Here is a 12,076-nt window from a genome sequence, read left to right on the forward strand (position 1 = left end):
CTGGCCAAATTGTTGGATTATCTCCAACACCCTTTTTGTACTAGTGTCAGGCTCTTGTAGGGTCAATACTAAGTCATCTGCAAATGCCCTTAACTTATAATGTTTATCTCCGACCTGTACACCTTTAACCTGCTGGTCATTTCTAATCATATTCAGCAACACCTCCAGAACCGAGATAAAAAGCAATGGGGAGATTGGGCATCCCTGTCGTGTTCCTTTTTCTATCCTGAGTTCCTCAGTTACCACATTATTTACAATTAGCTTAGCTTTTTGTTCAGAGTATATCGCACCCAAACCATTCTCAAATCCTTGGCCTACCCCCATCCCGTGAAGATTCTTTTTCATAAAACTCCAAGAAATGTTATCAAAGGCTTTCTCCGTGTCCACAAAACTCAGCACTGCTTTAGTGTTAATTTTCACCTCTAGCAATTCCAAAATATCTATTATATTCCTTACATTGTCTGATAGGTGTCTTTTTGGGAGAAAGCCTGCTTGGTCCTTATGAATCTTCTCCATCAACACTCTTTTAAATCTTTTTGCTAAAATGTCTGCAAAAATTTTGTAATCCACATTAAGTAATGATATTGGGCGGTAGTTCTTAAGTTGAGTCTTTTCAGTCTCTGTCTTTGGTATGAGTGAGATATACGCTTCTTTCCACGATTCTGGTGCCCTTTTCCCCTCTAAGATCTCATTGCAGACGTCCTTTAACGGATAAACCAACCACTCCTTCAAAGATTTGTAGTATCTGGAAGTCAATCCATCCGGCCCTGGAGATTTGCCCAATTGCATGTCTTGAATGGCACCCTCTATCTCTTGTTCTGTTATTATCTGATTTAGATCCACCTTGCTTTGATGAGAGATTTTTTGTAATCCATATTTATTAAGGAATTTATCTATGTCCTCTTCATTTTGTGGTCCTTGAGAATAAAGTTTTTTAAAATAACTCAAAAAGCAGTTTCTGATCTCGTTGGGTTTAGATATGTTCTTTCCGTCCACTTCTAGGCTTGTAACTGTATTTAGTTTCTGCCTTTTCTTCAATTGCCATGCCAGAAGTTTGCCACATTTATCTGCCGATTCGAATGTCTTTTGTTTCATTTGCTTTATCTTCCATTCAATCTCTTGATTCATCAATTCCATATACTGTGTTTGATATAACTTAATCTCTCTCAAAATCTCCTGGGACTTCGGTTTTGATCTTAATTTTTTCTCTCCTTCTTTTATCTTTTCCAAAATCTTTTCCTTCTTCTCATTCTGCTTTCTCTTTTTAATTGAGTTTTGTTGAATCAAAAATCCTCGCATCACAGCTTTACTTGCGTCCCAGATCACTCTTTTTTCCACATCAGCCTTTAGGTTTATCTCAAAGTAGTCCTTTAGAGTTTTTTGGGCCTTCATGTGGATCTCTTTATCTCGAAACAGGGTGTCATTCATCCTCCATCTGAATTGACCAGTTGTTGTAAGTTTCATTTCCATCTTCAAGGCGTTATGGTCGGAGCAAGTTTTTGGGCAGATCTCTATTTTCTTGATCTTTGGAGCCATCCCACTAGTGATCCAAATTTGGTCGATTCTGGTCCAGGTCATCATTGCTTGGGAGAAGAAGGTTCCCTCTCTCTCCAGAGGGTTCCTTGTTCTCCATATGTCTATTAGGTCCATATTTTCCGTCATCTCAAAAAAAGTCTTCGGAAGTCTCCCTTCATTGGAGATTGTCAGTCTTTGTGCCTTGTCCATATTTGTAGAGACTACACCATTCATGTCTCCCATGATTATCATATTGTAGTCCAGATAGTCCGTCAAAGTTTCATGGAGTTTCTTGAAGAATTCCGCTTTGCCCTCATTTGGTGCATAAATTCCAACTATTAAGTATTTTTCTCCTTGTACTTGTATTTCCACTGCAAGATATCTTCCTTGTTCGTCTTTAAACATCATTTTTGGGGCCCATTTCTCCTTTACGTAGATCACGACTCCTCTTTTCTTAACTTTATCCGATGAGATGAATTCTTGTCCTAATCTTTTATTTGTAAGTAGTTTCCTGTGTGCTCTGGTTATATGGGTTTCTTGTAAACAAATCAAATCCAGTTGTTCTCTTTTCAAAATATGAAATACTTGGCGTCTCCTCAAAGGCATGTTCAGCCCATTACAATTCCAACTAAGGAATTGCAGGGCCATCTTGTTATTTTTCTGTTACTCCTCCAACCGCTCCAAGTTTTTGCTCTTCCTCTGATGGTGCTGAGTCAAGTCCATAGGATAAATTAAGAATATCTATTGCTCTCCTTTGTTCTGCAAGTGGGTCCACCGTTCCCTTCTGTAAATCCTCTTGATTTCTTTCCAGGAATCTTTCTTTGTCTTGTATGGTCTTTATTTTCACCTTCTTTCCCTTATAGTCAAAAGACAGCCCTTGTGGGAACTCCCACCTGAAAGGGATGGTGTTCTTCTTCAGCAGATAGACCAAATCCTTGTAAAAGGTTCTCAGCTCCAAGATGTGTTTAGGGATATCTTTAAAAATCTGTATAGATGAGTTTTCAATTTGCAAGGCCCTTCCGTAGTGTAATTTTAGTATTTTGTCTCTTTCTTCCCTCGATCTAAGGGTGATCAAACAGTCCCTTGGGGTCTTTCTGTTCTGTCTTCTGCCCAGTCTGATTGCTGTTATTATTTTAATTTCTTCGTCCTCCAAGTCTTCCCAGAAATCAGCAAACTCTTGTGTTAAAAACTCCACTAGATTTTCTCCTTCGCTCTCGGGAATCAGTCTTAATTTCAGATTTCTTTCCTTTCTCTGTAAGTCCCACAAAGCCAGAGTTGTATCATGTTCATAAACTTTTTTAGCAATCGGTTGCAGATTCTGTTGAGTCTCTCCAGCAATGGTTCTGGCTTCCTCTGCAATCTTACGTGTCGCGGAATTTTCTTGAACGAGCTTGTTTATAGATTCTGTATTTAAGTCTAATCTTGCTGTTAGCTCTGTTAATTTCTGTGTATTTTCTGTACTCTGCTTCGTCAAGTTCTCCAAAGACTGATTTATCTTGAGAAGCACTTGTGTCACTGACTCCATGGAAGCAGCTGTCACTTTTTCTTGTCCTGTTGTTCCTGTAGGAGTTGCACCAGTAATTGAGCCTCTTTTTTTTGTTGTTGTTGCTGATATTGTTGTTGCTTGGCCTTAGCTCTTGTGGTTATCTCTTCCGCTGAGCCACTCATGTCCCAAGGTCGTTCCCAGGGAAGCAATCCCCTAATGGAAAATTCCACAGTCCTAGGCTTTACAACTGTTACTTTAGCCCTCTAGGGGGAGCAGACCAAAAAAATAAGTAAAGAGACGAAGAAGTTTAAAAACAAGTATAAACAAGTATATCAGGAGGCTTGTAAAAGTCTTTTAGAACACTTTTTCCAGTAGATACAGTTCCAACATACTCCAGTAAACTGTAACAACAGAGTCCAAAAACTTTGTGTCAGCAGAAACTTCAACTATGTAACTTTCCCCGGAGTTAAAGACAGTTCAGTGCTTCACTATCTTGTTTGGCAGTCTGCTTCAGGGCAGTGAGGCAGCAGAAGGGTTTTTTCTTTATTAAATAGATCATGCAGTTCTTAATATCCTTCCCCCCCCCTGCCCTGCTTGCTAGAGGGGAGGTCTAGGTTCAATGTCAGGTTTAAATAGTCAAAGAAAAAAGAAAGGTCTCTTGCGGATGCAGCTTTAAAGTTCCGTTGCTTTAGCTGTCATGCAGTCAGGGGAAGGCAGACTTCCTTAATTTTTTACCTTCCCCGTTTTCAGCCAAATTTTCTTTTAAAGGGTTCCAAATAGCGTTCAATCTTACAGGTTTTTTCCAGTCCAAATTTACAGGAAGTAATCGGCGCTCTCCGTCAATGGCGACGCGGCTTCACCCTGCGGGCTGGGTAGCGACTCTCAGCACCGCGCTCTCCCGATGCCGTTCCGTAGCCTTTAAAAAGGCTCTTTCTGCGGTAAAGGGGGGGCGCTTCTGGTGCCCACCGAGTCTCCGTGTTCACAGGCTTCAGCGCCTGTGATTTTAGGGGTCCCCCGCTTGCCGTAGCGGGTCAGACCCGAACTCGCAGGGCAGTCCTCCTCCGGAGCTTCGGAAAGAGGACCGCCATTAACGCTGGCGCCGACCGGAAGTCCTCTTCTGCCTTCAGGGACAGCCTCCCAAGCCTCTGTGGGGCAGCGCACTGCGCTGCCCAGCAGAGGCTTTGCGCAACCATCCCAAGCTAGAAGAGGGAGATGGAGTGCTCCGTCTCCCTCTTCTGCCTTCAGGGACAGCTTGGCCCGCTATCCCCCGAGCTTGTGGGGCTGGCGGGGGGGAGAAGCAGGCTTGCTTCTCCCACCCCCAGCCTCCAGATCAGGTCGGGGAATAGCGGGATGGCGGAGCGCCGCCATCCCGCTATTCCCCGACCTGATCCTGGAGGTTGTGGGGCTGGCGGGGGGGGGAGAAGCAGGCTTGCTTCTCCCCCCGCCAGCCTCCAGATCAGGTCGGGGAATAGCGGGGTGGCGGTTCTGCGCCTCCCCGCTGTCCCCAGCTTTTGGGTGCAGGCTGCTGCCCGCAAGCCTTGCGAGCCCGCGGGACATCCCGCCGGGCTTGCAAGACTTGGGATAGCTTCCTGAAGCCTGGAGAGCGAGAGGGGTCGGTGCGCACGGACCCCTCTCTCCAGGCTTCAGCGAAAGCCTGCATTCGCCCCATAGGACGCACCCAGATTTCCCCTTCATTTTTGGAGGGGAAAAAGTGCGTCTTATAGGGCGAAAAATACGGTACTTAATTTGTTCCGGAGGTCCGTACTTAACCTGAAACTGTTCTTAACCTGAAGCACCACTTTAGCTAATGGGGCGTCTTGCTGCCACTTCACCGCTGCTGCACGATTTCTGTTCTCATCCTGAAGCAAAGTTCTTAACCCGAGGTAATATTTCTGGGTTAGCGGAGTCTGTAACCTGAAGCGTATGTAACCTGAAGCATATGTAGCCCAAGGTACCACTGTACTTGAAATCCAGTGTTTCAGAGCAGCTTCTTTGAATTGGAGCTGTATTGCCCATGGCAGAGTCAACAAACTGTTAATGCACAGATTGTTTCTCAGCAGTTTACAAAACATAAAAAGCAATTATACAACATTCTTAAGATACAGAATAATTAAATATATACATAATTCAGTGTCAATAGCTGGAGCCTATTTGATGGACTTGCTAAACAGTTTCAGCCATGTGCTTCTGTGGAAAGCCCTCTGACAGCGCTTTGCTTGAATGCTATGTGTAGTGCTCAATGGAGGCACTTTGCAAATTGTTGCTTGGCTATGGCACTTCCTTCTTCCAAGTGGACTAGCTAACACTCTGACTGCTGAATATTATGGTTTTTCAAGATAATTAAAGTAAAAACTTAATTTTAACACTGAGAGCAGGCATGAAGTACTGTTCTAGGAACAGACATTGGGCCACAATTCCATTCCAGAAAGTTGGCCCATTCAGCTATACTGCCCTTCTGAATTGGAGGAGTTAACCCACTGCTGCCTACTTGTTTTCTCCAGCCAGCTACTCAGCTGCTGCACAAGAAAACCTGAATAATTCTGGGGCATAAATAGTTTTACTTGGTATATGGATAAGGTGTCCAGTTACAAGAATCTTGTGTGAATGAGAGCTTATCAGAAACAAAGACCTGAGCGCAATGGAGATCTTACTGAAGGGAAGGCCTTAGCTCAGTGGCAGAGCCCACATTTTGTATGGAGATGGCCCCAAGTTTTCTTCCCAGCATCTCCAGGTTGGATTCAGAAAGACTCCTGCCTGAAACCCTGTAGTGCTGCAGCTTGGTTCCCAGGGCTTGGGAACCTTTTAAAGCCCCAGAGCCATGTTCCCTCATAAGGATGGGAGCCACATGCCAGTAGTGGGCAGGGCCAGAGAAAAGTAGCTCAGTCAAGAGTTTGGTCAAGTCGCAGGATTTAAATTGAATAAACTAAAAACTAAGGTATTAGAGAAAAATTTAACAGCTATTGAAAGGGAGAGGTTCCAGAATGAAACAGGCTTAACTGTGGTCAAGAAAGTGAAATACTTGGGGATTAACATGACAGCTAAAAATGTGAATCTATTTAAAGATAATTATGAGAAATGCTGGGCAGAAGTAAAAAAAGACTTAGAAATATGGTCAAACTTGAAACTTTCATTGTTGGGCCGTATTGCTGTGATTAAAATGAATGTATTGCCTAGAATGTTGTTTCTATTTCAAACATTGCAAATTGTGGACAAGATGGATTGTTTCAAGAAGTGGCAGAGAGACATTTCCAGATTTGTCTGGCAGGGCAAGAAACCCAGAATAAAATTTAAGATATTAACTGATGCAAAGGAAAGAGGTGGATTTGCCCTGCCAGACTTAAAACTTTACTATGAATCAGCAGCTTTCTGCTGGTTGAAAGAGTGGCTACTTCTTGAAAATGCAGACATTTTGGATTTAGAAGGTTTTAACATATTTATGGTATGATAAGGTCAAAGCACATAAATCATTTAAAAATCACATTGTAAGGAAAGCATTGTTTAATGTTTGGATAAGATATAAGGATTTATTGAAAAACAAAAACCCAAGGTGGTTATCACCGATGGAAGCGAAAGCTTTGAAAAAGCTTAATATGGAGGCCAAATGGCCGAAATATTGGGAAATTCTGGAACAAGAAGGAGACAAATTGAAATTGCAGAGTTTTGAAAAATTGAAAGACAAAGTGAGAGATTGGCTTCATTATTATCAGATAATGGAGGTTTATAAATTGGACAGGACAATTGGCTTCCAGGTGGAAAAGTCAAAATTAGAAACAGAGTTGTTGGAATCCAAAACTAAGAATTTGTCAAAGATGTATAACTTGCTGTTGAAATGGAATACGCAGGATGAAACAGTCAAATCAGCTATGATTAAGTGGGCACAAGATATTGGTCATAACATTATGTTTGCTGACTGGGAACAGTTGTGGACCACCGGTATGAAATTTACAGCATGTAATGCCTTAAAAGAAAATATTATGAAAATGATTTATAGGTGGTACATGACCCCAGTCAAGCTTGCAAAAATCTATCATTGGCCCGATAACAAATGTTGGAAATGTAAAGAAACGGAAGGTACATTCTTTCACCTTTGGTGGACGTGCCCAAAGATTAAGGCTTTCTGGGAGATGATCTATAATGAAATGAAAAAGGTATTTAAATATACCTTTCTTAAGAAACCAGAGGCCTTTCTCCTGGGCATGGCCGGCCAATTGGTGTCAAAGAAGGACAGAACATTTTTTATGTATGCTACAACAGCAGCAAGAATACTCATCACAAAGTAATGGAAGACACAAGATCTACCCACCTTGGAAGAATGGCAGATGAAGGTGATAGACTATTTGGGACTGGCAGAAATGACCGGCAGAATCCGAGACCAGGGGAAAGAGACGGCGGAAGAAGATTGGAAGAAATTTAAGAACTATCTTAAGAAACATTGTAAAATTAATGAATGTTAGAATGATGCTGGTTTAGAAATTAAGTGGATTACAGTTGTAAGGATTAAGTTAAAAGAAAAGAAAGGTTAAAAATTAGATAAATTTAAGGGTGAGGATTTGCTGGATTAAAATTTGAAATTGGAATGCAGAAAGGGGAGGTATGAGGAGGTCGGAGAAGTAAGTTATAAGAAAATAAGGGTTTGAAATTATACTTGTTCTTTTTTTTGTTTGTATTTGTTTGTATTGTTGTGTTTGTCTGTATAATTTGTGAAACTTTAATAAATATTTTATAAAAAAAGAGAGAAAAGTAGCTCAGTGTCTCCTAGTCTAATACAGTAGGCTACATTTCAGCCACACAAGATGCATTCCAGCCAGGCAACGGCACTCAAGCAGGACATGAAGCATGACCAAGAAAGAATCCTGAGAACAATATGGAGAGGGGCTACATTTGGCCCCCAGTTCTCAGGTTCCTTGTGTAGACAGTACTGAACTAGGTGAATCAGTGATCTGACTTGCCAAAGGCGTCATCCTATACTCCTAATGTTCTTCATTCCTGTACAGAGCCCTTTTTGACTATGACCGAACTCGGGACAGCTGCTTGCCCAGTCAAGGACTGAGTTTTTCTTACGGGGACATCTTGCATGTGATCAATGCTTCAGATGATGAGTGGTGGCAGGCGAGGCTCGTGACCCCTCATGGAGAGAGCGAGCAAATTGGCGTCATTCCCAGCAAGAAAAGGTGAGTGTTCATTCTGTAATAAGAGCTAGTTTCCAGCTGATATTGCCCACCCGTGGCCAGCCTGCTATCTTTCAGGTGTGCCTGAAATAGCCTGCTAAAGGTAGCTAGTCAGGGAGGGGTGGCCTTTTTGGGGGCTCTTCACTGATTTATGGCAAGCAAAGTGAACATTTCTTCATGTCCCGCTGGGCAGGGAAGGTGCTACCCATCACAGAGAATGGCTGCGGCTGTAAACTTTGCCCCATATAATGTAGAACCGCAGACCTGGTAGGAAGAATGGCTAACCACTTATTGTGGTATGTCTGAGAAAGAAATGGGTCCTGGGGAGGGAACACGGATCAGTGGTGTGCGGGGAGCCACACTTGAATGTAATAATATCTTTTTCTCTTGATGTAATCAGAGTGGAAAAGAAGGAAAGAGCACGGTTGAAAACTGTGAAGTTCCATGCCCGAACTGGAATGATAGAGTCCAATCGGGTAAGTGCTGTTCAAGGGGGGAGGGTTGGCACGCAGGAATGGTTGACGAGGTAACTTAATAAATGTAATCATGCACTGTCCAAGGTGGTACAACAGTTAATCTAGATCAGGGGTTGGTGGAATTATTTGAGCCTAAATTTGGTAGCTGGAGCATCCTTAAGAAAAACTTGTGGACTGGAACTCCTCAGACTTGATTTGTCCTCGGACATGAAGATAAAGCCTAAAGCCCTGCCCCATTAGTCTTGCAGCATCCTGCTTTTGTTCCCCATGGCACAGGTTACATTACTGAATGCCAACGGCAGATGCACTAGAACTGGCTTAATGTTGTTGACGGAATACAGGAACTATGAATATATTGAGTGGTGGGGAAGCCACAGACAGGGAAGTGTTAGTGACCCTTCTGGTGATGAAAGGGTTGGGCCATAAGGGACACATCTTTGTTGCTGTGGAAATGCTGAATGGTTAGTCATCTTCCACCATCCCTAAACCCCATTTTTCTCTGCACGTAATTTTTCTCTTATTCCCGTTTACATGTAATTTCCATTATTTCATTTGAGGGGGTAGCTTCCCTGACACTGATCATCATTGCCTTTTCATTTTATTTTTTCTTGCATGCTTTAAACTCCATTGTTTGTTCTTTTTGTTCTTTTTGTTGTTTTTTTCTTTCTTCCCCCTCCTTCCATCTCCATCTTCTTCACAGTCGATCAAAACGAAACGTAAAAAGAGTTTCCGCCTCTCTCGAAAGTTCCCATTTTACAAGAGCAAAGAGAACATGGCTCAGGAGAGCAGCGTACAGGACCGTAAGTAGCAGCTGCCCTGCTCAAATTCTGGCTTGGGAGGTTCCTGTGGCCAAGGAGCAGCATGCTGCTCACAAGAAATACTGTTCCAGCACCTGTGGCAGTGAGGCCTTGCTGGATTCGGCACTGCAATGGGGGCTGCACTATCCAGAAAGGCCTCAGCTTCCCCAAGGCCATGAACAGCCCCTTGGAGTGAGCATTGCTGTTCACCTGCCTGTGTTGAGAGATGATGCAAGTCCAAGAGGTCGTCAAGTTGAAACAAGCACTGGTGTAGGAGAGGTTGCCAGTTGCTCCTGGTATCCCCAGTCACTGTTGCTTGCTCTCCCTTACCTTATCTGCACTAGTTATGCTTCCAGACCACCCTTGAAACTTGTGTCCTTTGATAGGGGATCTGCCAGCCTCTTGAGTATGCCACCTTTTCCTAACTTTCTGGTGACTGACCAACATTCTCCCTTCTCTACTGTCATAGGCCAAAAAGCCTGTATAGGGATACAGTAATGCAGCTTGCCCCAACCGGTCCTGTGGGTATCACAGAAGTTGCTGGTGAAAATGCAGGGCTTTGGTTGCCAGCATACCTCCCTTCTCCGCCCTGTGATGCAAAATAGATTGAGCCAACAGGCAAAAAGATGTGCACCAGTGTAATACATAAAGGTTGCATAATTCGGGCTACTGAGGCACTCTCTAAAACAGCAATAGCCTTGTAAAGTACATGTGACTTAATGGAGAACACTCTCTTAATGCCATATATATGGGAACAGGTCACTGATGAAAGAACTGCCCTGTGTTTGCTGACAGGCTCATGTGTGGCACAGTATGGCTTGGCTGCCCCTGTGTCATGGGCTCTAATATTAATCTACCTTAATGCCTTCATACGAGGCAGAATTATATCAGGACAGATGATTTGTCATCTAGCCCAGTATTGTCTACTCTGACTGGCAGTGCTTTTCCAGTGACTTTCCTTTCACCTGCATCCTTTTTCTTTAAATGAGGACTTGAACTGGGACCTTCTGCATGTAAAACATACATACTGGCACGGGCCAGCGGGCCTTCTCTTGTCATTGACACTGCAAGAAAAGCAACAATCAAAAAGCTTGGTTGCAAATGCTGGGCTTGTGGGAGCCAGAGAGTGTATTGAAATGCCTGGAAAAGCTTCCAGTTCTGCAAGAGGTCTTCACAGTCTGTGCTTTGTGGAAGAGGGCTGATATCTGGGGCTAGCTCCCTTCCTCTTGTATTGTTCATCTACAAACAGTTTCATGCTGATACCTGCAGTCAGCTGTAGAATTAAGAGTGGCAAGTGTGGATTGATGGGGGAAATGAATGAAATGGACAAAGCCATCTGTTTGTCAGTGTTTTTCTTGGGCTTGTTGCTGGAGTCCATGCCTCTTGGTACCAGTTGCCCAGGAGAATTTTGGAAGAACAAGGGACTCAATTTGGTGACACTGACCTGGTTAGTCTGGTGGCTCAAAAACACAGGGTCTTATACTCTGCTTCTTCCACAGAGAGGTGGCTGCTCTTTGCAGTTCTCTGTCAGTGATTCTCCTGAAGCACTCCTTTGTCTGGGTCATTCACTAAATCAAGGGTAGGAAACCTGTGGCTCTCCAGGTGTTGTTGAACTCTGAACTCCCGTCAACTGTAACTGGCATAGCTAGTGGTCAGAGATGATGACAGTTGGGAGTTCAGCAGCGCCTGAAAAGTCACAAGTTGCCCATCTCTGGACTAGATCATCTAGTATTAAGCAGTATTAAGTAGGGCTCAGAAATACCCAGAGACATTGGTGCTAAAATGTGTTGGGAAACTGAATACTCTTGGCCTTCGGGAGGTGGCTGAGCTAGAGCTTTGGGCAGGAAATTCTGAATGCCCAGAGGGTTTGGGGCAGAGAGGATCTTTGAAAGTGTTGGTCAGGAGCTTTAACTTCACTTGCTATTGCAGCTCTCTGCCATTCTGCACTCCTGTCACTAATGCTGTCCTGGCTCTGTCTCTCCTCTCCTCTTTTCTTTTCTTTTCTCCTCTCCTCCTCTCTTCTCTTCTCTTCTCTTCTCTTCTCTTCTCTTCTCTTCTCTTCTCTTCTCTTCTCTTCTCTTCTCTTCTCTTCTCTCCCCTCTCCCACTTCTGGCTGGCTGTGAATCAGGACTTCCCTGGGTTAAGTGACGATTATTATGGCGCAAAGAACCTGAGTAAGTGAAATTTCACTGCACATGATCACTTTTCATTGCTAGCATGTGTGTGACTGGAAACAAGCTTCTGCGCTTGGAGCAGTCACACCATCCCTGAGCCCAGTCAGACCATGGCCACTTCTGAACATCATGTGGGCTGTAGCCTGCTATGGAGCAAGAGAACTGAGCCCACTTCTAGCCTGTGGCCAGTGAATAGGCTTTGTGAACCTGTCCCTAAAATACAGCTCACCACCAGAGTGCAGTGAGGAGTACAGTAAACGGGCCAGGACTTCCTGATTACTTGCAAGCAAGTTCTAGGGAAGGATGTTGGCAAGGCAGAAAGGAGGTCCTGGTGTTAGGAAAGAAGTGGATGAAGCCTTGCTTTCTGCCCTGTTGGCATTGTCTGAGAGCCCCTTTTCACCCATGCCATAGAAATGGGAATCCCTCAGCCAGCAGTATATTAGGGCAGCCCTGTAGTTTT

At 43.7% G+C, this 12,076-nt stretch overlaps 1 protein-coding gene across 13 annotated transcripts in view; it reads left to right on the forward strand.

Moving 5' to 3' along the window:
• The window catches only part of DLG3 (discs large MAGUK scaffold protein 3), a 124,058-nt gene that overhangs the window by 105,557 nt on the left and 6,425 nt on the right, over positions 1–12,076 (forward strand). For 11 of the 13 annotated variants that reach the window (XR_014004455.1, XM_081180412.1, XM_081180422.1 and 8 more), the window contains 3 exons: positions 7,996–8,172; positions 8,570–8,645; positions 9,346–9,445. Coding sequence is in view for 12 of the 13 variants with exons in the window: in XM_081180412.1 (XP_081036538.1) it covers positions 7,996–8,172; positions 8,570–8,645; positions 9,346–9,445 (353 nt within the window). In the remaining variant the exon portion in view is untranslated. Of the gene's footprint in view, positions 1–7,995; positions 8,173–8,569; positions 8,646–9,345; positions 9,446–11,570; positions 11,617–12,076 lie in introns of all 13 variants that reach the window. The other 2 variants (XM_081180419.1, XM_081180416.1) reach the window with 1 other exon arrangement.

Source organism: Podarcis bocagei (genome assembly GCF_964188305.1).
Source record: "Podarcis bocagei genome assembly, chromosome: Z".
NCBI lineage: Eukaryota > Metazoa > Chordata > Lepidosauria > Squamata > Lacertidae > Podarcis > Podarcis bocagei.